General features: G+C 44.4%; 1 protein-coding gene across 2 annotated transcripts in view; it reads left to right on the top strand.

Annotated features, from left to right (window-relative positions):
- Positions 1-308: 308 nt before the first annotated feature.
- Positions 309-24,408, top strand: part of igdcc4 (immunoglobulin superfamily, DCC subclass, member 4) — a 73,634-nt gene continuing 49,534 nt past the window's right edge. Inside the window, exon 1 of one of the 2 annotated variants that reach the window (XM_031586929.2) lies at positions 309-712. In XM_031586929.2, the coding sequence (XP_031442789.1) occupies positions 646-712 (67 nt within the window). In that variant the 5' untranslated portion in view covers positions 309-645. The remainder of the gene's footprint in view (positions 713-24,408) is intronic. The other variant, XM_031586930.2, reaches the window with a different exon arrangement.

Genomic DNA, 24,408 nt, shown 5'->3' with positions numbered 1-24,408 from the left:
AATCAATTATTGATGTCATACAGTTACTGACTGAACAAACGGCCTACACTGACATCATGGACATTAACATTGTGGACCATAATTTTCAAACTATTGTATTGGTAGATAATTCCGTAGCCGTAGCAGGTGCCTACTTGGATGACAAAGAAGTTTCCCGTTATTATGTAACTCCTATATATTTTTTTGAGCGTATCATTGTTTTGGCGCCCCCCTTTGTGTGGCGTCCCTATGCGTTGCATATGTTGGATGTCCCTTTTTTGCGCCTCTGTGCGGCGCCTCTGCGAGTGTGTATGTGTCTGCGTGCGTGCGACCATGCAAGCGTGTGTGAGAGAGTGGGAGCGAGCGTCTGTGTCTGTGTGTTGTGTGCGCGTGTATATGTGTCGGGCAGCCAACACACTCTTAACATTCGCTCACAACATGGCGATGAAGCGCCGACCCACCGCACGACGCCTCTCTCCACTGTCGCTACATTGTTGTACCTAGAGAAAACGGGTGCACGTCTGACACCTTTACATGACATTACAGCCGGTGCAATAATTGAAGGACGTTTATCCGGATTCCATTATATGCCCCTGCATGTAGCTAGCGGTATAGCTGGCTCCTGAAACCCCCACGCAACGCGCTGTTGGAAATCAAAGGCTTTACATGGCGGTGGCGGATCTCTGGCTTTTCTGTCTACTTTCACTGGGGTTCTGCGCTATGTCTGTCCAAGGTAAGGGGACAAAAGGCTTAAGCTCTCGCATGCTATTATTCGCTCCTGTAGGCTGTTACGAGTCTTTCAACCCAATATGTCTGAGATGGGACATTTGGGGTTTTGGTTGTATAGGGTAGCTCAGCGGTGTGCGAGTAACAATACTGTCATTTTGCACCTTGCTGGCTACAGTACTGCAATAGACCCATCATCCCATAACTGCTCTCCCTTTACATCGGTGTATCAGTAAAACTGTTAGTTTATGCGCAGTTTCATGATCTGCAGTGTTGACTTTCCACTCGTGGTGCAACAAACTACTAACAGTGGACTCTTTTGAACATTTGGGAAATAGTAGCTTACACTACTATACATAGACGAAAGTCCTACAAAGTGCTGAATATTAAGCAAACTTGACAAGTTCTGCAAGTTGTATTTGATACTTTGATCTGGGCTCAGTCGCCTTTTGGCTGGAACTTCAGAGGGGTCGAGTTGGAGTGTTTTTGCAACAGTACAGTTTGCACAGGAGACAGTCGGTCAACATAGTGACTCTTTTCAGAACAACAGAAGTACAGACATTAACTGAGTTAGCCTAACGATAGCCTGGGCTACTTTATCAGCCAGTCTTTATGTGTGTGTTTGAGAATATGGCTCAGAAGTATAAACGCTGTTGATCTTTGAAGTTTCTTCATATGCTTTCACCCTACTGTTTTTACAGTTGCGGCTGCGCAACGTGATACACTGACACACATCATATTGGGTGTTTTGACCGGCAAAATAAGTGTTTTCATCGGTTGTTGAATTGATTCATTGGTGCACTGAATTCGTTACCGCCAGTGGTTAATTCTTACACTGGGGCAAAGTAGTTTTATCAAACACAAGGCTTAGGCCGTGGTTCCTGGTTGACAGCTTAGAGATGTCGGCAGTCTGGATATGATGCAGCTGTTTGCACGCTGAGAGAGGAACCTGCCTCTGAAGCGGATTGTTCGGCCATTCGGCAGGGATCTGGTTTGGGACGTCGGGGTGGGGGAGTTCGGAGTGAGTCGGAGGGAGTCGGGTAAAGTCGTGGAGAGGGAGCCAGTCAGGGCAGGGAAGAACCAGCCGATTTACATGACAAAGAACACCGCTACAGCACACATGGCATCCGGGGATGCGTCCCATTCATTCTGTGGGATTTCACACATTACAGAGTCCACTTCTGATTCTTCATTAAAAGGATCAGTGCCTCCCCCGTTTACTGCGATTCCCTTAATCCCTGCACATACTTCCCCTGTGGTTATTGATTGGCCTTGCTTAACATTTAACGAGACAGCCTGAAAAGGCCGCCCCCCCCGAACGAACAGTGCCCCAACATGCAGCTTGTTTTGATGTGGTGGCCCCAGCGTCTTCAGTGTGACAACGCACTACTACACAACCCATCGTGTCCGTTCCTGGCACACAGTAGCGTCCTTGTGGTGCGACTCCCGATGCCGAGAGGAGGATATTTCCATTGTGTGACAGCTGAAACGGCAATGAGCTCCTAAAGCTCCGCCGGTAGAGCAAGGTGTTAACAACACCAAGGTCATGAGTTTTATGCCCACAGTGTACTGGGCTCATGCTACTGGCATTGGATATCTGTGCTGTGGGCTACTGTAAGTGACTTTGGATAAACGTGTCTGCTAAATGAACCAATGCAAACACATTGAGGACAGCGTGCATCTCCGTGGCATGCCAGCATGTCTTAAGGTCTGCTCACTCCTCTGGTTGAGTCAACAAGTGAGATTTAATACCACTGACAGGATTTGGGTGCCCTTTTTAGGGAGAATGTAACTCAGGATTCACCATTTTGGGATCCCCAAATGAGCTTATATGTGCAAGAAGAAGACCACCAAATATGTACAGACACACTACTGTTGTAATTCTTTTTTCAATTCTTAATTTCTTGAGCACATTCCTCAAAAAAAGAGTGATAAACTAATCCTGTTTAATCCTCCTCTCTCATGCAGTGTAGCAGGCTAATGAAGGCTTTACAATGCCATGAAACAGCTGTCAATTGCAATATGGGTTTCCATCATTAGGCTATTGCACCAAATGTCAGCATGGAAACTAACTGTTGTGTTCCATACAGTAGCCTTCTTATCTTGCGCCATGGGGTTTATGTATAGCATTTGGCTTGTTTATTTTACCGGCTTAAAACCATAATCATCAATTGCATGGGTAATTGATTGTGATTACTAACTTTTTTAATTTGCTGAATGTTATTCCACAGCAGCCCCCCCCCCCCCACCCACACACACACACACACACTCACATACACACACCACACAAACACACAAAAGGGAAAGCCTTGAATGTTGTTATAGCCACAGACAGACAGACAGACAGACAGACAGGCAGGCTATAGCTAATGAGTGCTTGCTGTTGTTGAGAGTGAATGTGAATGGACGCTGGGACATGAGCATGATCCAAGGGTAGCCCATTGATAGCACTGAGATGTAATCTGCACGTGACGTAAGTGCAGTTATGGTGGTTTAGGCTAAAGATGGACTCAGAATATGATAGTGTACTCGTATAAGTGAACTTGCTTGGTGGTTACACTGCATTTGAGCGTGACTGTTGAGTGTGACAATGTTGAGAGATGGTACTTAAACATGGCTATGACAAAGGAGTATGTTGAGATGGAATCTAGGCATGAGTGTGATGATGATGATGAGATTGGATCTGAACTGAATCTTTGACACCAATGTAGGCTACTTGATGTGTGTTGAAATCGAATCTGACCATGACTGATACAAGTGTATTTGGTGTGTGTTGAAATCGAATCTGACCATGACTGATACAAGTGTATTTGGCGTGTGTTGAAATCAGAGTGAGGATTCCTGTGACAGGAGTACAGGTGTGCTTCTCTGTGTTATTTTGCCCATCACCTGTGACAGAAGCAGAGGTTAGTGTGCACCTGTAGATGCTGGACTTGATTTGATTTTTAGCTGTGACTTATTCTCATGACGTGCAGTTTGTCCTCGCCTTCGCCCGGGCATAGCTCCAATGAGCTCAAGACAAAAGGGTGGTTGAAAGATGAAAAACTAAGAAGATGAATGTATGATGTCTAAAACAACATTAGCAACAAAACACAACAACAACAAAACACAATGGCATATAGACATTTTAGCGCTGGCAAACCTTATGTTTTGCACCCATTAATGTTCGGGTCAGTGGTTAGCTAGCTTGTTCGACTAGGACGGTATTTTCACAATATACTGCCCTTTAACTGCAGGCCTCCATCAAACAAACATCTGGAATTGGGTTTATTTTTGCGGTCTACCTCAGACAGGAGGATGGCAGTCAACATGAAGGAAAGTGGTTTCTTTCAAAGCTTTTTAAACCTCTGTGTTTAAGTGTTTGATAAACGCAGTTCTGACATCCGTGAGATTGTTTCTGATTTCATTAAACATGGATCCTTCTCAGGTGAGCAGGCCAGATTGTTACAGTCTCTTCAAATCGCTCTTCTCTGTTGACAAAGAGAGAGAGAGAGACAGAGAGAGAGAGAGAGAGAAGGAGAGAATGGGAGCTTGCACATAATATCAGGGCCATTGTACAGGACGGATATATCTTTCTCTCTCTATCTTTCTCTTTCCATCTTTCTCTATCTCCCATCACCTCTCTCCCTAAAATGTCCTTTAAATCAAGAGCTCAATGGTTGGTCTGCTGTTTTGGAATCTTCAGAACTTCAGATCATTCTCTCTCTCTCTTTTTCAGAAACGAGTGAGTTAGTGTGTGTGTGGTGGGGTTTGGAGGGGCATTACAGAGAATGTGTGCTTGGGTTAGAGAGAATGAAGAATTTTTAAGTGGGTGTGTGTGTGTGTGTTGATGTGGGAACTGGAGCTTGTGAGTGGTCACCATTTGGTTGGGGTAGTGCGCGTGTGTGTGTCTGTGTGTCTGTGTGTCTGTGTGTGTGTGTGTGTGTGTGTGTGTGTGTGTGTGTGTGCGTGTGTGTGTGTGTGTAGTGAGGCCTTTCTGTCTTTTTGTGTTGCATGTGATCCGTAAACAGTGTGCTTGGTTTTTTTCCAACCAAAAGATCAAACGAAAATATATGTCAACGGGCTCAACACTACAGGGCCTGAGTGTGTCTGTGTGTGTGTGTGTGTGTGTGTGTGTGTGTGTGTGTATATGTGTGTGTGAGAGAGAGAGAGATAGAGGGAGAGAGAGAGCATGGCTTTGTTGTTTATGTGTGGTTAGTGTATGTGTGTGTGTGCATTTATGTAAGCCTGTTTTGCGGGAAGGTATGTGCACTGACTCCATCCATGTTGACATTAAGCCCCCCTCCCCCCATGTACACACACACACACACACGCACACACACACACACACACACACGCACACACGCACACACACACAGACTTCTGTGAGCGTGGGCTCACATGCAACGGTTCCCACTGTTCGCTCCACATTCCATTGCCGCTCCGAAGTCCGGTGTCCTGCCTTTGCAGAGTTCAATGAGAGAGGGAGAGCGAGAGAGAGAGGGAGAGAGAGAGAGAGAGGGAGAGATGGGGGCAGAGGAGGTGGGGGCGAGAGACCAGCAGAGAGAAAAGGAGGGAGGTGGGGGTAATGGATAGATAGTGAGAGTAAATGGCAGAGGTATAGAGAGAGGTAGAGGGAAGTTGGGGGTACGCTAAATGCAAGAGAGAGAGAGAGAGCGAGAGAGAGAGAGAGAGGCTGGGTTGGGGGCCGGGGGGATGAGAAAGAGAGAGAGAGAGGTGGGGTTGGGGGGGGGAGAAAGAGACAGCGCGAGAGAGAGAAAGAGAAAGAAAGAGGTGGGGTTGGGGAGGGGGTGAGAGAGAGCCAGTTTGAGAGAGAGAGATTGGAGGGGGTGGAGGGGGGGGAGAAAGAGACAGCGCGAGAGAGAGAGATTGGGGGGGGTGAGAGAGAGACAGCGCGAGAGAGAGAGAGAGAGAGAGAGAGAGATTGGGGGGGGGGGGCAGTGCGAGAGGGAGAGCGGGAGAAACCGAGGGAACCCATAGAGGCTATTGTACACAGAGAGTCACATGGCCTCTCCAGCATGGCCGCTCCGTGGAACCGCGTGACTGCAGCTCACTGTCACATGTTCGAGCCGCAGAACCGCTCGGCTGATCCCAGCTCTGTCTGCCTCGTCCTCCGCTATCATTCTCTATCGCTCTCTCCTCTCTCGTTCCCTTTGTCTTCTATTCCTCTCTACCTCACTCTTTCTCTCCTATTTCTTTATGTTTCTCTGATATTTACCTTAAACAGTCCTTTCTATCTCTTACAGTCACTTTTTCTTTCTTAGCTGACCATTCTTGCAGCTCTGTGCACCCCTGTCTGTGTGCCACCCTTTCATGGGTCTTTCTTTCTTTCCCTCTATCTTCTTATATTCTGGCATTTTTGCTCGAGCTGTCTTAGCTCTGCTTTCTCTTTCTCCTCTTCTAGAAGTTCTTTCATGTTCACTCTCTTTCTTGGTTTTGAAGTTTGTGTGCTCACCTCACCTCAGCTATTTATTGGATTATCATCTCCCCCCCTCTCTCTCCCTCTCCCTCTGTCTCTCTCTCTCTCTCTCACTCTCTCTCTCTCACACACACACACACACTTTCTCTGTGTCCATCTTCCCCTCCGTCAGAGGGCCTGACACATTGGCTGTCTTGCTGTTTTCTTTTCAATCTGAGGATGTCATAGCTGTGGATCTTAAAGGTCGTCTATATTGGATGTTGTCATGCTTTTTTTAGGGTCAGTAATGGTTCTGAAAACTGGTTCAATGGACGAGTGTTAAACCTTTCTTTCTCCCCAACTCTCTCTCTCTCTCTTTCTTTCTCTTTTCAATGCAGTTCACCTTCTTTTCATGTCTTCTTACTTCACTACCTTTCAGAGCTGTAGTCCACTCCTTTATTCTTCCTGTCCCTGCAGTCTCTCTTCTTCATTCATGTCTTTCTGTTCCATCTCTCTCTCTCTCTCTCTTCATCTGAGGCTTTAGCCCTCATCACCACCTCTTCCGCCTGTCACCCCTCCTCTCCTAACCTCTCCTTTTTCCCCCCCTTAATCCGTCATTCCAGTCTTCCTCCCCTCTTTGCCCTTCTGTCTCGGTGGGCACACTCCAGTAGTTTGGCCTCAGGACCCGTCGGTAATGATGACAGGGAGGCTGACTCCAGATCAGCTTGCTCGTCTCAGGATGCCCTGCAGGCCTATGTCCCTCTCACCTGCCCAGAATTCCAATTTACACTGAAGACACACACACACACACACACACACACACACACACACACACACACACACACACACACACACACACACAACACACACACATACACTCACACACACACACACACACACACAAACAAACACACATACACACACATGCTGAACCTTGTCTCCTGCTGTTTTACCATAACATCTGTTCTTTTATAAAAAATCAAATGTAAATGAATGCACTGCTTACAGCACCTGAGTTGACAGTCTGAACCAGCTGTTCTGATGCCAGCATGAAGGCTGGCTCGCTTCTGAGGACGTAGGGTTGACCTCTGTCCGGGAGGTCAACCTATAGTCTATAAACACTCTCCTTACTGCATACCATCAAATCCCTTTGGCCGATATGTTGACAGAAGTGTTTTTATCCTTCCTCAGATTCCTCTTCCCTTTCGGCTACCTCTCCGTCATTTCTATCTCCGTTATTCCTCTCTTTCCGTCATTCCTCTCTAGCCTCTCTTCATGTTTTTGAAGAGCTCTTCACCAGCCTTTTGGCTGCGGTGTCCTGACTGAAACAATTGAGAGCCAAAGGACCAGTCATGAAGTGAATCTTTTAGTCTTTTTTTTGTTGTCTTTTTTGTTTTGTTGTTTTAATCATTTTGCTCCTGGATTAGGAGCTCTGTAAATGGTAATTCTGTTACAGTAATGTCTCTGCTTCTGGCGAAGTCATTAGATTTCCCCCCCCCCCCCTTTCCAAAAACAAATCTGTTATTCTTTTATGTGGCACCATAGTGGAGACCTCCTGGGAGGCTAGTGTGTTTATGTTTGTGTGTTTGTGTTTGGTTGTGGCATGGATGCTTTTCATGTACGGCCCTGGCTCAGTTTCTGTGTGTGTGTGTGTGTGTGTGCGTGTGTGCGTGTGTGTGTGTGTGTGTGTGTGTGTGTGTGTGTGTGTGTGCGTGTGTGCGTGTGTGCGTGTATGTGTGTGTGTGCACGCTTGAATCTTGATCCTCCTGGAGGACTTGTGGTTAAATGAGGACACCGTATTGAGGGTGGCACTCTGGTTTATTTAATCAGATCAGTCTTGCCTATTGACAAAGCAGGTGGGGTGTGTGTGTTTGTGTGCATGTGTGCGGGTGTGTGTGTGTGTTCTTGTGTGTGTTTGTGTGTTTTATTAAGTCTATGGGATGGGATTGGGATTGGAATTATCGTAGGCTGGTGTCATTGCCCAAGATGCCTTAAGGGGATTCTGGCACTATAAAGGAAAACAGAAAAGGCAGTTTGCCAAGCGGCGGGCTACCATCCATCTCACTCCACCTCCACCACACTACTCTGCCTATCTAAACAGCAGGTCCTTCCAAGCAGAGCCTTGTTCTCAAAACACTGCAAAACCATTCAAGGAACTTAATTGTCTTGAACTAATGGGTCGCTTGGGCCCAATCAGAGTTCCTGCCACAGATTCAATACGCTGTTAGTGTGTGCTGTACACTGTTACGTAGTTCAGTTCAGTATCGATGTGATGTGATGGTGGTTCCTGCCAGGTCATTCTCACCGGTGCTTACAGAACCGTGTACTCGTTTAGGAAGAGCTTGTTTCCAAAGAGACTTGGAGCACAGGTCAGATAAATATTTCCATCAGTGTGTGGGCTCTCTGGGCAGCAAACCCATGACCTTGGTGTTGTTAGCAGCTTGCTGTGCCCGCTGAGCTGCGAGAGTGTATGTGAGTCTGTTTAAAGCATATCTGTCTGAAATTCTTGGAAACCTGTCACATACAAACGTCTGTGAGTCTGTTTAAAGCCTCTCTGTCCGAAATTCTTGGAAACTCGTCACAAACACTCAAAGCATCATGTTTTCTCTCTTTTTCTCTCTTTATCTCTCTCTCTGAAATCAAATGATGATTTATTGGCATGAATGAAGTCATTGTAGTAGTAGTACATATTATTGATTTTACGTGAACATTTTGTAAGGTGTAGTATTTATGAAAAAGAAAAGAATGACAAGTTCAGTAATAACAATAACAAACAATAAATAAACCAGAAGCATCTATCTAAGTTAAGTTAGGTAATTATCATATAACAGAGTATAACATTTACACAACTCAGTTGAAGTCATTTAAATTCAGTAAAATGTACTATTAGCATATCGCGTCAAGTCAACTTTATTTGTATAGCACATAAAAAAAAGGAGTTGTACCAAAGTTTGAGTTAAAAAGTGATAAAAATAAAACACAATGAGAGACCCGCAAGTTAGAATTAGATCAAATAGAAAATAATGAATTAAGGACAACCGTACAAATAAGTTAAGCTTATAAAATTAAGTAAATAAAAACACTAACAAAGTAAAATACAATACAGACCAACAAGATGAAGATTAAGAACAGACTTGACCAAAACCATAGAACCCCAGACTGAACTAAAAGCTCAAATAAAAAACTCGCACAAGAAAAAACACTGCAGGGAGTGCAACTGTGTAAAAGGACGTTTTGAGTCTAGCTTCAAAAGTCTCTGTGCAGGCAGCAGACCTAGTCTCTAATGGGAGACTATTCCATTATTTAGGACTAACAACAGTAAAAGTACAATCACCCTTAGACTTAAAATTAGACCGAGATAAAACCAGTAAAGCTTCATTAGAGGATATGATTCATATCCGTATGAACTGTGCTAATGTTCTTCTATGATAAGTTACAGTGATGCTCTGTTTTTTATGGCAGGTCATCACATATTCTGCAGCTGAGCTTGTGCAATTGATGTCCTCCTGATGGGTATTTTTAATTGAGGAGATAAATGTTCTAACTCATTTACATATATATCATTTTTTATTTTAATTTAGCAAAAAAGGCTTCTCATATTGAGGCATATCTTACGCAGTTGAGAGGATAATGTTCCTCATTTTCTATCTCTTGAACTTATCGCTAGGCACCCGTGTTCTTTTGTGCTTGCCGACCTCCTTTTGTAGGTTCTGATGACTTACTCTGTAGGTTATGATGACTTACTCTGTAGGTGATCACTTGCTGTATTTTGTCAGTGTTCTTCCGTTTTTCCTCTCTTCAGTGTTAATGTTAGTTAATGTTAATGTTAACGTTTATTGTTGGATTTGATTTCTTCCTCCGATAATGTCATGTAATGCACCGGAAGTACGCCCAAGATGTCTTTGCAGAATTGTAGGTGCAGTTGCTCTGTCGGTCTCTTGCCCCACTGACTGTAGGTGAGACCATACAGTGGTCCCTAGATCTCATTACCATACAAGGAAATTGGTTTGATTGTGGAAATAAATATCTTAAGCCATAATTTAGCTGCCGGGTTGAATTGGTAAATTAATTGCCTTGTTGGGCAGGTGTTTCAAGGCTGGATTAAACCTCCTTGATGATGTTATTGTCCCCAGTAGTGATAATATGATGTCTGCTTTGTGTCAGCCTCTTTTGAAATTGATTCCTTTTTTCATATGCTCTAGATGTCTTTCGAAAGATCATTATTTTGGTTTTGTCAGTATTAATGGGTCGTGCCCAGTTTTTACTACATGTATCTAATGTGTAAAGTCGATCCTGCAGTCTCTCTTTTGATGCTGAAACTAGCACCATGTTATCTGCAAAGAGAAGGCATTTCATATCTGTGCTAAGTCCAGGTCTGTTCTGTTGTTGTTCATTTAAACATTGTATTTTCCTGGCATATGGCTTTTGTTGTGTTGTAGACCTTTCAGCAGTTTCAGTAGCATGCCTTTATGTCAGATTAGTCAAAAGCCTTGAGGTCAACAAAACATGCATAAATCTCTTGTTTTATGTGAATAATGTTCTATTCGTGTGGAGAGTGTATATGTGGTCATTAGTTCTAAATTGTGGAAGGAAGCCTATCTGACTTTTACATGAAATTTCTTTGATCCCTATGAAGGTGAGTATTCTGTGTTTTTGTATATTACAGAATACATTACCAGAGATGTGGGTCACATGGATCCCACGATAGTTATTTGGGTTCATTTTATCACCATCTTTATGTACTGCGGTTATTAGTCCTTGGTTTCACACCATAGGGAAATACTCTGATCTTATAATAAGAAAAGTGTTTGAGAATGGCTCGTCTCGCTAGCGGTGGGCTCTGTTTAAGCGTTCATGTTGAGATGTCATCAGTTCCACAGGCTCTCCCTGTTTACAGTTATTACATTTGAATATTGCTTTCTTGAGTACATCAATATTTCTACATCATCATTATCATTGGTGCTAGTCTAGTTCACTTCAGGCAACAAAAATATGAAGTATGCCAACGGCCCAAAATATGAAGAATGCCAAAGGCCAAACGGGGATTTAGACATTTTGTGGGCCCTGAAGACACTCTCTCGCCCTCTCTCTCTCTCCCTCTCTCCCTCTCTCTCCCCCTCTCTCTCTCTTGCTCTCTCTTTCCCCCTCTCTCCCCCCCTCTCTCTTGCTCTCTCTTTTTTTCTCCCCCTCCCTCCCTCCCTCTCATTTGATTTGGTCTTTGTAGCAAAGCTTAGCCAAATCCGGTGGATCAGAGCAGATCCTATTCCATTCAATTAGAGACCAGAGCAGATCCCATTCATTTCAATTCAGGTACAGTCAAGATGACCAGGACACACAAACACACATACACCCACACACACCCACACACACACACACACACACACACACTCTCTCTTTCTTTCTCTCTGTCCCCCTCTCTCTCTCACACACACACTCACAAAACAACCAACACACACCTCCCCCCCCCCTCTCTCACACACACACACACAATCCCAGAGAGGATTGATGTACAGTAGACACTGATCTGTCTATTGTAGATCAGTGACACACACATGCAGTCACGCTCACCTGAACCCTGAGGTTTGCACAACTAACAGTAATCTACCTACAGTATACCTGCTGTAATCCTAGACAGTACACATGGACGAGCAGGGACACACATACACACACCCTTTCTCATATATTACGTCCTACATCCACACACACACACACTCACACACACACAGACACACACACACACACACACACACACACACACACACACACACTTACTTGAGCGTCAGGTTAGAACTGCATTGCCAGGGTTCAGTAGTAATCAATATCTCTACCCATGATACATTCTCGGGTATATTTGTGTGTGTGTGTGTTTGTGTGTGTGTGTGTGTGTGTGTGTGCGCGCGTGTGTGTTTTAAAAAAACGTTTTATATCTACCCAAACCACTTGACATATAGACCAAGGTGAAATTGATGCAGTGTGTAGTGTATCAAACCAGGTTCTGTGCTAAAGTAATGTGTGTCAATTTGTGTGTCTTTCCATTCCATCCAAGGTGTGTATTAGTGAGTGTGTATGTGTGTGAGTGTGTATGTGAAGAGAACCGAACAGGAGGTTGAGAATTAAAGCCTCCAAGGCTGAACTCTCTCTCACTCACACACACACACACACACACACACACACACACACACACACACACACACACACACACACACACACACACACACACTTGCACTCCACGGTTCTCTTCCTTGCAGCACTGGCTGTGTTTCAGTCATACGATCACATTCCTTCCATTCCACCCGGCTGTCCTCTGTGTCACATGACCTTGGTGTGTGTGTGTGTGTGTGTGTGTGTGTTTTTGGGGTTTTGTTGTTTTGTTGTTTTGAGTGAAAGGGGCTCACACAAGCACACACAGGGAAAGACGAAAGATGTTGTTGGGTGACCGCATGTTTGTGTGTAAAAGATGGAAGAGGAACTGGTCACATCAAGGACACAAAGAGACAAACACACACACTGCAAACTACACACACACTTCTGATCTCCCGCTCATAGTGCTGATGTGTTTGTATATCTGAAGATATTGTTCATTCATTTTGACGTACACCACTGATGAGTGCTCATTTTTGGGATGCTTTGTCATGGTTTTTATTTTTGTTTGTTTGTTTGTGTGTGTGTGTGTGTGTGTGTGTTTCCTTGTCTCCTCCATCATTTGTAACATCTTACTGACTAGAATTTGTTCATATAATCACAAATGAATTTATTGCAACGAATGAATGTCAGGCTGTGCTGTTCCTACATTACAAAATATGTTATTACAATATTTTTGTATACTGATGTCTTTTAAACAGATCATGTTTGCCCCAAATCCCTTTTGTTCAAAAGGCATTTATTAAAGTGGTATTTTTATACTTTGCAATACAACAGGAAACACAGGTGCACGCAGTGGTGAAGCAGTCTAGTTTTGCCATGAAAACTTGTCGTCATGATATATTGGCAGAGATATGAGCTTACTTCCTGTTTGGCATCTTCGCAGGCAAATTAAATAGGCTGTAACAAACAGATGGTTTTGCCTTTTTTGAGGCTTTCTCTGAAGATCATCTATGCCAAATCTGGTAAAGATTCAACAAGGCTTGTGGCCACTGAAAACTTTTTAAGGTTTTTGATGAAATCAAATTTGGCAGCCGCATAAGCTTGGTCAACATGATAGGTTATCATGCCCCATCTTTGGGATCTTCGGACCAGACAGAACTACATCTTTTATGAGACTGACACATACAAATTTGAACACATCAAAACAAACAAACAAAAGTGTCCCCCAGTGGTAAAATAAATCTCTATTTTTCATTTGAGAATGTTATAAAAGCTGGTTACAAAAACATAACTTATTATAGAAACTGTAAACTTTCTATAACATGGAGCTATTCATTCACTGTTATTATTTGAGCTCACATTTGATTCACATTTGATTTGGCCCTCATAATTTGATTGGCTAATTTGTTTTTTTGAGGGTTTGAGGGAGGGACAGTCACATGCTGCTCCATCTCAGTTCTGTGTTTTCATTGGTTTAGATAGTTACATGCATGAATGAGTCCTGAGCATGGACTCGAGCCCACCCCTAACTCCCAGTCTCTCCTCTTCCCCCTTTCATGCACCTTCTTTTCCCCGCCATCCTCTCTCTCTCTCTCTCTCTCTGTCTGTTTCTCTTTGTATTATTTCTTTCCCTTTTGTGTCACTGCGGTTCTTATCTCCTCTGATCGCTCTGTTTCTCTCTGCCTCTGTGCCTCTACTCCCCACTCGCTCTGTGCCTCTACTCCCCACTCACTCTGTGCTGTTCGTCTGCATGTGGACTGGATTGTTTCTCGGGTCTGTGCTCTTCGTCTGCATGTGGACTGGATTGTCTCTCGGGTCTGTGCTGTTCATCCACATGTGGACTGGATTGTCTCTCGGTCTGTGCTGTTCGTCCACATGTGGACTGGATTGTCTCTCGGTCTGTGCTGTTTGACCACATGTGGACTGGATTGTCTCTTGGTCTGTGCTGTTCGTCCACATGTGGACTGGATTGTCTCTCGGTCTGTGCTGTTCGTCCACATGTGGACTGGATTGTCTCTCGGCCGCGGCTCTGGGCAGCATCTCTGTTCTGCCGGCTCCTAGTGACAGAGTTGGAGATCACAACAGAGGATATATTGTCACAGTGTGTGTGTGAGAGAGAGAGAGCCCCTCTAATGATGTGTCGGATCTCAAGAGATAGGAGACAGTGCCCGATATTAGGGATGATATCTCTTTTGTATGGTTGTTCACACACACACACACACACACACAGAGAAACACACACCGCTTCCCTCTCGCACAAGTCTGCACATTACAGTTTTTACACACAGATAGTGTCATCGTGTCCATCCTTCACTCAGATAGAGGTGCACAGGAGTGTGTGTGTGTGTGTTTACGTGTGTGTGTGTGTGTGTATGTGTACGTGTGTGTGTGCGTGAGTGCGTGTGTGTGTGTGTGTGTGGGTGTGAGCGTGTGTGTGAGTGTGTGTGTGAGTGTGTGTGTGGGTGGGGGGGGTGTGAGTATGTGTGTGTGAGTGTGTATGTGTGTGTGAGTATGTAAGTGTGTGTGTGTGTGTGTGTGTGTGTGTGTGTGTGTGTATGTGTTAGTGTTCTCAGTATGAGATTAGTCCATTATTCCACACATACTTGAGTGTTTTTGTACCATGAATAATGTGTTGTTGTGCATTAGTCTGTGTGTGTATCTCTGTGTGTTTGTCCAATATACCATTGTGTGAACAGAGGGTATCTTTGTAAGGTGTGTGTGCGTATTTGTGTTCTCTCTCTCTATCCCTCTCTCATCCTTTTCTCTCTCTCTCTCTTTCATAATCTCTCATTCTTTCCCCCTCTCTCACTCTGTCTCATCCTTTCCCCCCTCTCCCTCTTTGTCTCATGCCCCCTCTTTCTCTCTCTGTCTCACCCTTTCCCCCTCACTCTCTCTGTCTCACCCCCCTCTCTCTGTCTCTCTCTGTCTCCCCCCTCCCTCTCTCTGCCTCTCTCTGTCTCCCCCCCTCTCTGTCTCTCTCTGTCTTGCCCTTTCCCCTCTCTCTCTGTCTCTCTCTGTCTCACCCCCCCCCTCCCTGTCCCACCCTTTCCTACCTCTCTCCTTCTCTGTCTCCCCCTCCCCTCTCTCTCTCTTTCTCGCTCTCTCTTTCTCTCTCTCTCTCTCTCCCTCTCTCTCTCTCTCTCTCTCTCTCTCTCTTAACCCAGTCACTGATGCACAGCTGGAAAGATTCACACCTGACACTGCAGCTGCTGGTGTGTGGGTGTGCATATTGTAGTCATGGTGACGGCATGTAAATGTTCACATTTGCAAAAATACTCCCCCAATCCCACTTAAGCCACTTACTCCGTTCAGAGGCATAGGTTTGGGTCATGGAGACTGTCCCATGACTTTTAGTGAAAAATATTAAGAAGCTTACGAGGGATTGGCACTCTGTAGGAAGACATTTGAGTAACTTATAATAGCACCAGTAATTATAAGGGATAATTTGAGTAACTTGTAATAGCACCAGGATTTATTAGGGATAATTTGAGTTACTTGTAATAGCACCAGGAATTACTGACTGAAACATTACAGTTTTTTTTCTTCAGTACAGAAATGAATTGCATTGCAATCTTAATTGCATGTCTTATTTTGGTACTTATTTGGTTGTGTTTGCTTGCTTTTTGCGAGTGGTGTGGTTTTTGTGCTGTCACATTGTCTGTGTGTGTTTGTGTGCGTGTGCGTGTGCGTGTGTGTGTGTGTGTGTGTGTGTGTGTGTGTGTGTGCGCGTGCGTGTGTGTGTGTTCTGCACTGTTCTGCCGTTGATAGGGCGCTGGACTGTGTTGGTGTGTGCGCTGACCTCCTCTCTCTTCAAAGCATCAGCATTCAGATGAAGGCAGAATGTAAAGAAGATTAGTTTTCTGTATGTGTGTGTGTGTGTGTTTGTGTGTGTGCATGCATGCGTGTGTGTATGTGTGTGTGTGAGTGAGTGAGAGAGAGAGAGAGAGAGAGAAAGAGAGAGAGAAAGAGAGAGAGAGAGAGAGAGAGAGAGAGAGAGAGGATATTTGTGTGTATGTGTGTGTCTCACTCATCCCTCAGCTCTGTCTCTCCTTAAATGCCTTGTGAGTGATGAATGTGTGGTGCCAAATCATCAGGCAGGGGTCCTGTGTTTGTTTGTGTTTGTGTGTGTGTTCTTATGTGTTGTGTAGAGGTTGTGTTCTCTGTTCTCCGAGTGGTGTGGTTTTTGCGCTGTCTCTTTGTGTGTGTGTGTGTGTGTGTGTGCAGGTACTGTGTGTGTTCCTTTCAGTTTTTTTATGCTTGCATTCTATCCACCTGTGTGTAATTGCATGTATTTCTCTTTGTGGTTGTGGGTGTGTGTGTGTATGTGTCCATGTTTGTTTTGTTTTGTGTTTCTTTTGTGCAACCTTGTGTGTGTGAGTGTGAGGGAGAGAATGAAGAACAGCGTGTGTTTGTCTGTGTGTGTGTGTGTGTGAGAGAGAGAGAGTGCCTGTGTGTGTGTGTGTGTGTGTGTGTGTGTGTGTTTGTATGAATGTGAGGGAGAGAGTTATGAACATGATATGTGTGTGTGTGGGTTTGTGTGAGTGTGATGGAGAGGATGAAGAACACTATGTATGTGTGTGTGAGTGTGTGTGTAAGGTGAAAATGATCAAATCTACACAATAGACATCCAGACCTCCAAGTTCTGGCCAGAGGGCCAAATGGCATCTTATCAGAGGACCTCTCTCTGATCCTCTCACACCAAAAGACTATCATTGTTTGTAACAGTAACCACAGCAATCATGCATTGGTTGCCATCAGACACAGCACGACCTGGCCACTGATTACCATGTCCTGCATTCGTTTACTACCTGGCTGTTTGCTTACATCCTTCCCCATTGTCACGTCAGGATGGGAACTTCAGGATGGTTGCGATTCCCACGCTATGTACAAACATAAATGAATGTAGTATATATATTCCTGAATTGATCCTTGTGGTGTGGGCAGCGGTCTGGTCATAGTTTCATTACAATCTAAAGTATCTGCCCGTGACTGTAGTTTTTGACTAAGGTTTAATTTGGTGCTGTATGCTAATCAGCCTTTCTTTGGCACCTCTGCCCTAGCCAACTCTCACAGCCAATGAGAAGCTTAGCTGGGCTAAAGGGTTTTGTGATTGGTTGGCGGCAGATGCATAGAATGGGTTTGAGGATGAAACCAGATCTCCTGCATCTCCTCTTCTGCTCCTCTCAACTCTTCTCTTACTGTCTTTTTCTTTTCCTGATCTCTCATTGCTGTTACTTTTTATGCCTGCCAGCCTGCCACACATTTCTGGCTGTCTTGCATGTGTGTGACAGTGAGTGAGAGGGAGTGTCTCTGTGTGTGTGTGTGTGTGTGTGTGTGTGTGTGTGTGTGTGTTTGTGTGTGTGTGTGTGTGTGTGTGTTGTGAGTCCTGTCCTGAGTGGCCATGGTACCACAGAGACGGCGGTTCCATTGACTAATGACTGGTGTCGAAACGAGGCTGTGTGTGCATGTGAGGGAGTGGGAGTTAGACTCTTAGACAAACACACACACACAAACACACACGCACAAACAGGTGTACACAAAACAACACACACTATGCTGCACATTACCATCAATCAGCTCTTTGGTACCTACCCGCCCTTAAAGTGTCAGCTGTTCTGCGCACACACACACACACACACATACACACACACACCCTCGGCAACACACTCTCACACACACATACAGCCACACATACAAATGCACATGTCTGCAGCAATCACATCTCTGTGTATGTCAACCCTTTCTCTTTTCACACACATTTGAAGTCTGAAATGCTGAGGCTGCAGAGTGATCTGCTTACCGTTTCTACCCCCCCTATATCGGCACACTACATATTACCCTTCTTACACACACACACACACACACACACACACACACACACACACACACACACACACACACACACACACAGACACACACATACACACACACACACTCACACCCCCAGCTCTGTCTGCACACTATATATTACCTATTTACACACTCACACACACACACATACACATACACACACACCTAGCTCTGTCTACACACTGCATATTACCTATTCACACACACACACACAAACACACACCTAGCTCTCTTTGCACACTGCATATTACCTATTCACACACACACACACACACAAACACACACCTAGCTCTCTTTGCACACTGCATATTACCTATTCACACACACACACACACTTACACACACACTTACACACACACACACACACACACACACACACACACACACACACACACACACACACACCTAGCTCTCGATGCTCACTGCTTATTACCTATTCACACACACACACACACACTCACACACACACACACACACACACACACACTCACACCCCCAGCTCTGTCTGCATACTACATATTACCTATTTACACACTCACACACACACACACACACACACACACACACACACACACACACACACACACACACACACACTCACACCCCCAGCCCTGTCTGAACACTGTATATTACCTATTTACACACTCACACTCACAAACTCACACACACACACACCCCTAGCTCTGTCTACACACTGCATATTACCTATTCACACACACACACACACACAAAACACACCTAGCTCTCTTTGCACACTGCATATTACCTATTCACACACACACTTACACACACACACACACCTAGCTCTCGATGCTCACTGCTTATTACCTATTCACACACACACACACACTCACACACACACACACACACACACACACACACACACACACACACACACCACACGTACCTCTGTCTGCACACTGCACATAACTCATTCACAGTAACTAACAAGCCTCTAAACCTGCTGCAGTAAAACAAATGCTGAGTTTATTTCTGGGATTCTTATGCGGTATTAAACTGCTTGTTTGAGACGATAGTATGATGAAACGAAGGGTGTATTTCTTTTGTTTGATTCTGAATGTATTATGAAATGACAACACTGACTATTGATAGCAACTTGTCTAATCATACTACTGACTTTGGGTCTGGTGAGGTTTCAGTTGGATTGCCAATTTCCTGAATTTGAAATGAAAGTGGACTCTTGACCAATGAGAATATCTCATACAAACCACCCTGTGTTCATAGTCTAACCTGTATTATCTCATACAAACCCCTCTGTCTTCATAGTCTAACCTGTACTATCTCATACAAACCACTGTATCAGTATTATATCCCCCGTAGAGACTGTGGTTGTGGTCTCTGATGAAGTTTAGGTCAGTATCAGTATTACATCCCCTGGTCTGTAGAGACTGTAGCTGTGGTCTCTGGTGAAGTTTAGGTCAGTATCAGTATTACATCCCCTGGTCTGTAGAGACTGGTTGTGGTCTCTAGTGTTGTGTCAGTTATATATAGCTCTTGCCTGTAGACACTGTGGCTGGGCTCCCTGGTGTGGTTTTAGTCAGTGTCAGTTTTATAGCTCCTGCCCTGTAGAAGCTGGGGCTGTGGTCTCTGTGTGGTGGTAGTGAGTGTCAGTTAGACTGTGTGTTGCTCCTGCCTTCCACCGCTCACAGGCAAACCACAGTGGAGGAGGCGGCTCACGCCTGAGTCTCCTATCTCACCCTTGCATGTTCCTCTGCCCCCTTGTGTGTGTGTGTATGTGTGTGTGTTCGTGTGTGTGTGTGTGTTCGTGTGTGTGTGTCTGTGTGTGTGCGTGTGTGTGTGAGCATGTAGAAGGGGGAGTGGATGGGTGTGTATATATCAAAGAATAAGTGCATGTGTGATCCATTGATTTCCATATGTTTGTGCTGGTGGTGGTGTGTGTGTGTGTAGAAGGGGGAGTGGATGGGTGTGTGTGTGTGTATATATATCGTAGAATAAATGTGTGTTTCCTTCTGTGTGTGTGAGAGAGAGTGAGTGAACTGGAACTAGAACTAGAAAGCATTACTGAGCTGTTGTTTGCTGACATGAACTAGGGAATCATTATATTTTCTCAATTCTAAATGTTTTTTTTAATGAATGAATCACCCCATATCTTCCTCTTCCTTGCACAATAAAGGTTAATTGCCTTGTAATCATAATGTACTTATAGATTGTACTGTGAACCATTTTCAGTCCCCAAGAACCCTTAAAGATTCTACTTAGCCAGCGGATGTCAGGCATGGAGAAAACTAATGCAAAGGAAGATGGAGAGAGCGGAACCCTTAGAAGAACCCTTAGATATGGGGGGAACTAAGATGGTGAAGGCTACAGAGGGCAGACGTCCGGAGACAGTGATGTTTACAGAAAGAGCGCATAGGTTCCCCTGAGAACCCGTCCCGGTCCCGAAGAACCCTTACATGTAGGGCTGGGCGGTATGACGGTATATACCGTGCAACGGTAGAAATGTGTCTACCGGGAGAGATTTGGCCATACCGTTTCAACCGCGGTATACTCTTATTTTGAAATCCAATCGATTTATTTTTAGATAATGATCTCCGAACTATACTTCATCCCTCTTATTATACAGTAACTCGCCAAAACAATAGACATTTCTCCAAAAATACCTCTTTAACGATTTTGTAGCCGTTTTGTGATTTCTGCTGAGAAATAAAATAGAACTCTAAAGTTTCAGGTGTTGCGTAGCAACCCATTACTTCCCGTTACGTTAAATGACCGGACTACTTGCGGAATGATATGAAAGATGGTCAGCAGTCATTACATTTTCGCAGCAGTGAAAATAAAGAAATTACAGACCTGCGAACGTTGGGGTGGCCCATTCAAATCAACGGAACTTTTTTGAACATTCTGAAGAGCCGTATAATACGATACCCAGTACAATTTGTAAGCACTTAACCTGCAAGGACTGTCATGCCTACTTGTTGAGTAATCCACGACTGTTGGGCAAGATTCAATATACTGAAAAATATGGACTGAAAAGTGTCTAGTGTAGGCATTTATTTTGCAGTATTTCAAAGTGAATGAGCTGTGAGAGCACAAGAACAGTGAGCGTCTAGCAGCGATTATCATATACATGTATGTATGTCAACGGCGATTACGGCCAAATCAACGAGATTCTAAGTCATATGGAGACAACACTTTTTTTGGTACTCCACGTAGACCATAAACCCTTGAATATAAAAACGACTCAGTGAAATCGGTTGAGAAATATAAACGCTATCTATAGTGCTTTTTATCCAGAAAAACTGCAGCCCCATCATTAACTTGCGTCTGTTTACAGACCAGTCATCACCTCGTCATCACGTTAGCACGTCGCAGCAACGGGCTGAGGCGGTCAATGGAGCGTCTATGTATATATGTCTATGTGTAATGGCCAACTTCTTAATTTTTTTATTTTAATATGTGGCCATATAAAGAAAATATCTCATCATTATTGCGTTAACATATGGACACACATTGAAAAGAAAGTTTTAACACTTCAGTTATCTTCTGAAAGTACATTAAAGAACCACTGAAACATAAGCACTGGACTAAATGCCACAGAAAGATTTTTCCTTTTTTTTTTTTTTTTTACATACACTTTGCTTTTATTTTACTATTTAAAGATTCAATGGATACTGGCCACTATTTCTTAGGCCAATAGCCTATTGAGGCAGTATTGTTTCTGCACCTTAGTGTTCTTAAGGGTCAATAAATAAATGCCTGTGGACACATTTCGCCACCGCTGAAGTGTCCTCTTTTTCAAAAACCCAAATCTGGTCACCCTACGTATAATAAACTGTGATATATACCGTAACCGTGATATAAAATTACAAATACCGTGATAGAAGATTTTGGTCATATCGCCCACCCCTACTTACATGTAATACACCGGGAGGAGAACCCTTACATGTCATACACTGGGAAAAGTTACAGTGAAAGATGGCGAGAGAACAGTTCTAGGGAGTTCTAGATGGCGAGAGCACAGTTCTATAGAGCATGATGCAGAAACAGACCAAACTGAAGTGTGTTCCCTCCTCAAGCTGTGCTTCAGTGCTGCTGTGTATTGCCTATTCACACACACACACACACACACACACACACACACACACACACACTCACACACACAGATGCACGCTTATCAGTGGACACAGCTGGAGTCCGTGCGCTGCGTGTGGTGACCCTCCAGTCAAAGTAAAACCAGGAGGAATATGGAGAGTAAATATGATTTCCTCTCCTTCTTTGTAGTCATGTTTGACTCATATTTTCTGTGGATTTGTCGATTTGAATTTCAGTTTAGGTCTCGCGGCATCAAATCTAAATCTGTTAAATCGATGAAACACACAGTTGTTCCCTGGTTCTCTTAAACAAACACACATAAACAAACAAACACACACACACACACACACACACACACACACACACACACACACACACACACACACAAGAGACACAGGGTCAGCTTACCCTATTTGCAATGTCAGTGGTGTCCTGCTTCTGCTGAAAAGTGAGGTGTGGTGCAGTAAATTAGTGTGTGTGTGGTGTATATATAAATATATATGTGTGTGTGTGTGTGTGGGCAAAGAATGCCCCTATTCAGTCTCTGTTGACTACAGGGCAGTGGAGTCTGTTGACAAGGCAGGTGAAACTTTTGCAGATAGCTATGTTTCTGGCTCTCTCACTTTTCTCTCACTCTCTCTCTCACTCACTTTCACACACACACACACACACACACACACACACACACACACACACACACACACACACACACACACACACACACACACACACACCTAGATCTTGGCCAGAGGAAGTTACACATCCTGATATGATATTACACATTAACGTGAATGGCAGTGCTTCAGATAGATCTCCTGTATCTCCCCGAGATCAGGACGTCACCGCGTGCATCTCTTGAGAGGTGAGCCGCCACACCAGCCTTGGCTCAAGTGCGTCGTTCCAACGCCAGTTCCAAAAATCCTCCCCTACCAGGAATTCACACAACTTTCCCGCCATGCCCACGGGGTTCTGGGAACGCTCCAGGCTCCAAGCTCTGGCCACAGCGTCTGGATTTCACACTTCCTCTCTGGACACAGGAAGTGCACTGAGGTCTCGTTGGATGCTGACCATAAGATGTCCACAAGGTTGTGTGTGTGTGTCACGTGGTGCGAAGTCTGACAACCATTTTGCGGTGATTTGTCAGCAAACAAAGGGGCTAGTTAACCGCTCATGTTAACATACTCAGGATCACATATCTAACGCTCGCATCAGTAGTTTCTCTCCAAGGCTCTCGATGCTGTGTGTGCTTCTGTGAGCTCCTGCAGCAGTTCTTCAAGGTGAAGCCACTGCTGAAAAGCTTTTCAGTGTGTGTGTGTGTGTGTGTGTGTGTGTGTGTGTGTGTGTGTGTGTGTGTGTGTGTGTGTGTGTGTGTGTGTGTGTGTGTGTGTGTGTGTGTGTGTGTGTGTGTGTGTGTGTGTGTGTGTGTGTGTGTGTGTGTGTGTGTGTGTGTGAAGAGCTGTGTAAAAGTTTGGCACTGGTTTCATCATCTTGGCTCTCCACATTCTCTGGCCTTGTTGAGTGACGTCCACAGCCTCATTTTTTTTTTCACAAGGTTCTCTGGTTATCTGGAGGGTTGGTACTTGCATCAGAGCAATCATTGATTTGTTACCCTCCTGAGCAAATAAAGGCTTTTTAACTTTCCTGGGCCTGTGTTTTGGTTTGATAGAATCTTTGTACGGTGGGATTGATATGGTGTCCAAATCTGGTGTCCCAGATGGGACTATAATCTGTCTGCAGGCTCCTCAAGAATACTAATATTGATATTTGCATTGCCCTAGTCTGAGATGAACCTTATATACTTCTGTTTTATAGCTTCTCACAGTAATCGCGGAGTACCTGATTCATTATGATGCCTATATTTGCTGTGACTAAGCAAGCTGCCATGGACAGCAAGAGGGTCAAAGTTCGACATATTTTCTCCCTGTGTGATGACACCTCATTAGCAGATACAGTATATCTATATCCTGCTAAACTTTTGTTTCCTTTTCTGTCAGTCGGCGCTACAGTTAGAGACATGCACTGATTGCGCGATCAACGTTAAATAGAAAGAGTCGCTTTTTACACTGCCCTCTACAACATATGTACATCTGCACCCAACTCTCTCTCTCTCTCCTTCCCTCTCTCACTCCCTCTCTCTCCCTCTCTCTCTCTCCCTCCGTTCATCATGACATTTCAGGAAAAAAGCCTGTTTGGAGGGAGTAGTGGCAGGCAAGATGTTGCATCTCCTACCTGGTACGGAGTCCTGGGTTTGAGCCCAACCCGCAGCCATCTCCTGATCCAGCTCTCAGTCTCTCTTC

The sequence above is a fragment of the Clupea harengus genome, chromosome 20 (genome assembly GCF_900700415.2).
Source record: "Clupea harengus chromosome 20, Ch_v2.0.2, whole genome shotgun sequence".
NCBI classification, from domain to species: domain Eukaryota; kingdom Metazoa; phylum Chordata; class Actinopteri; order Clupeiformes; family Clupeidae; genus Clupea; species Clupea harengus.
The sequence above is the reverse complement of the archived record's forward strand: the minus strand, read 5'-3'. Positions and strand labels throughout refer to the sequence as shown.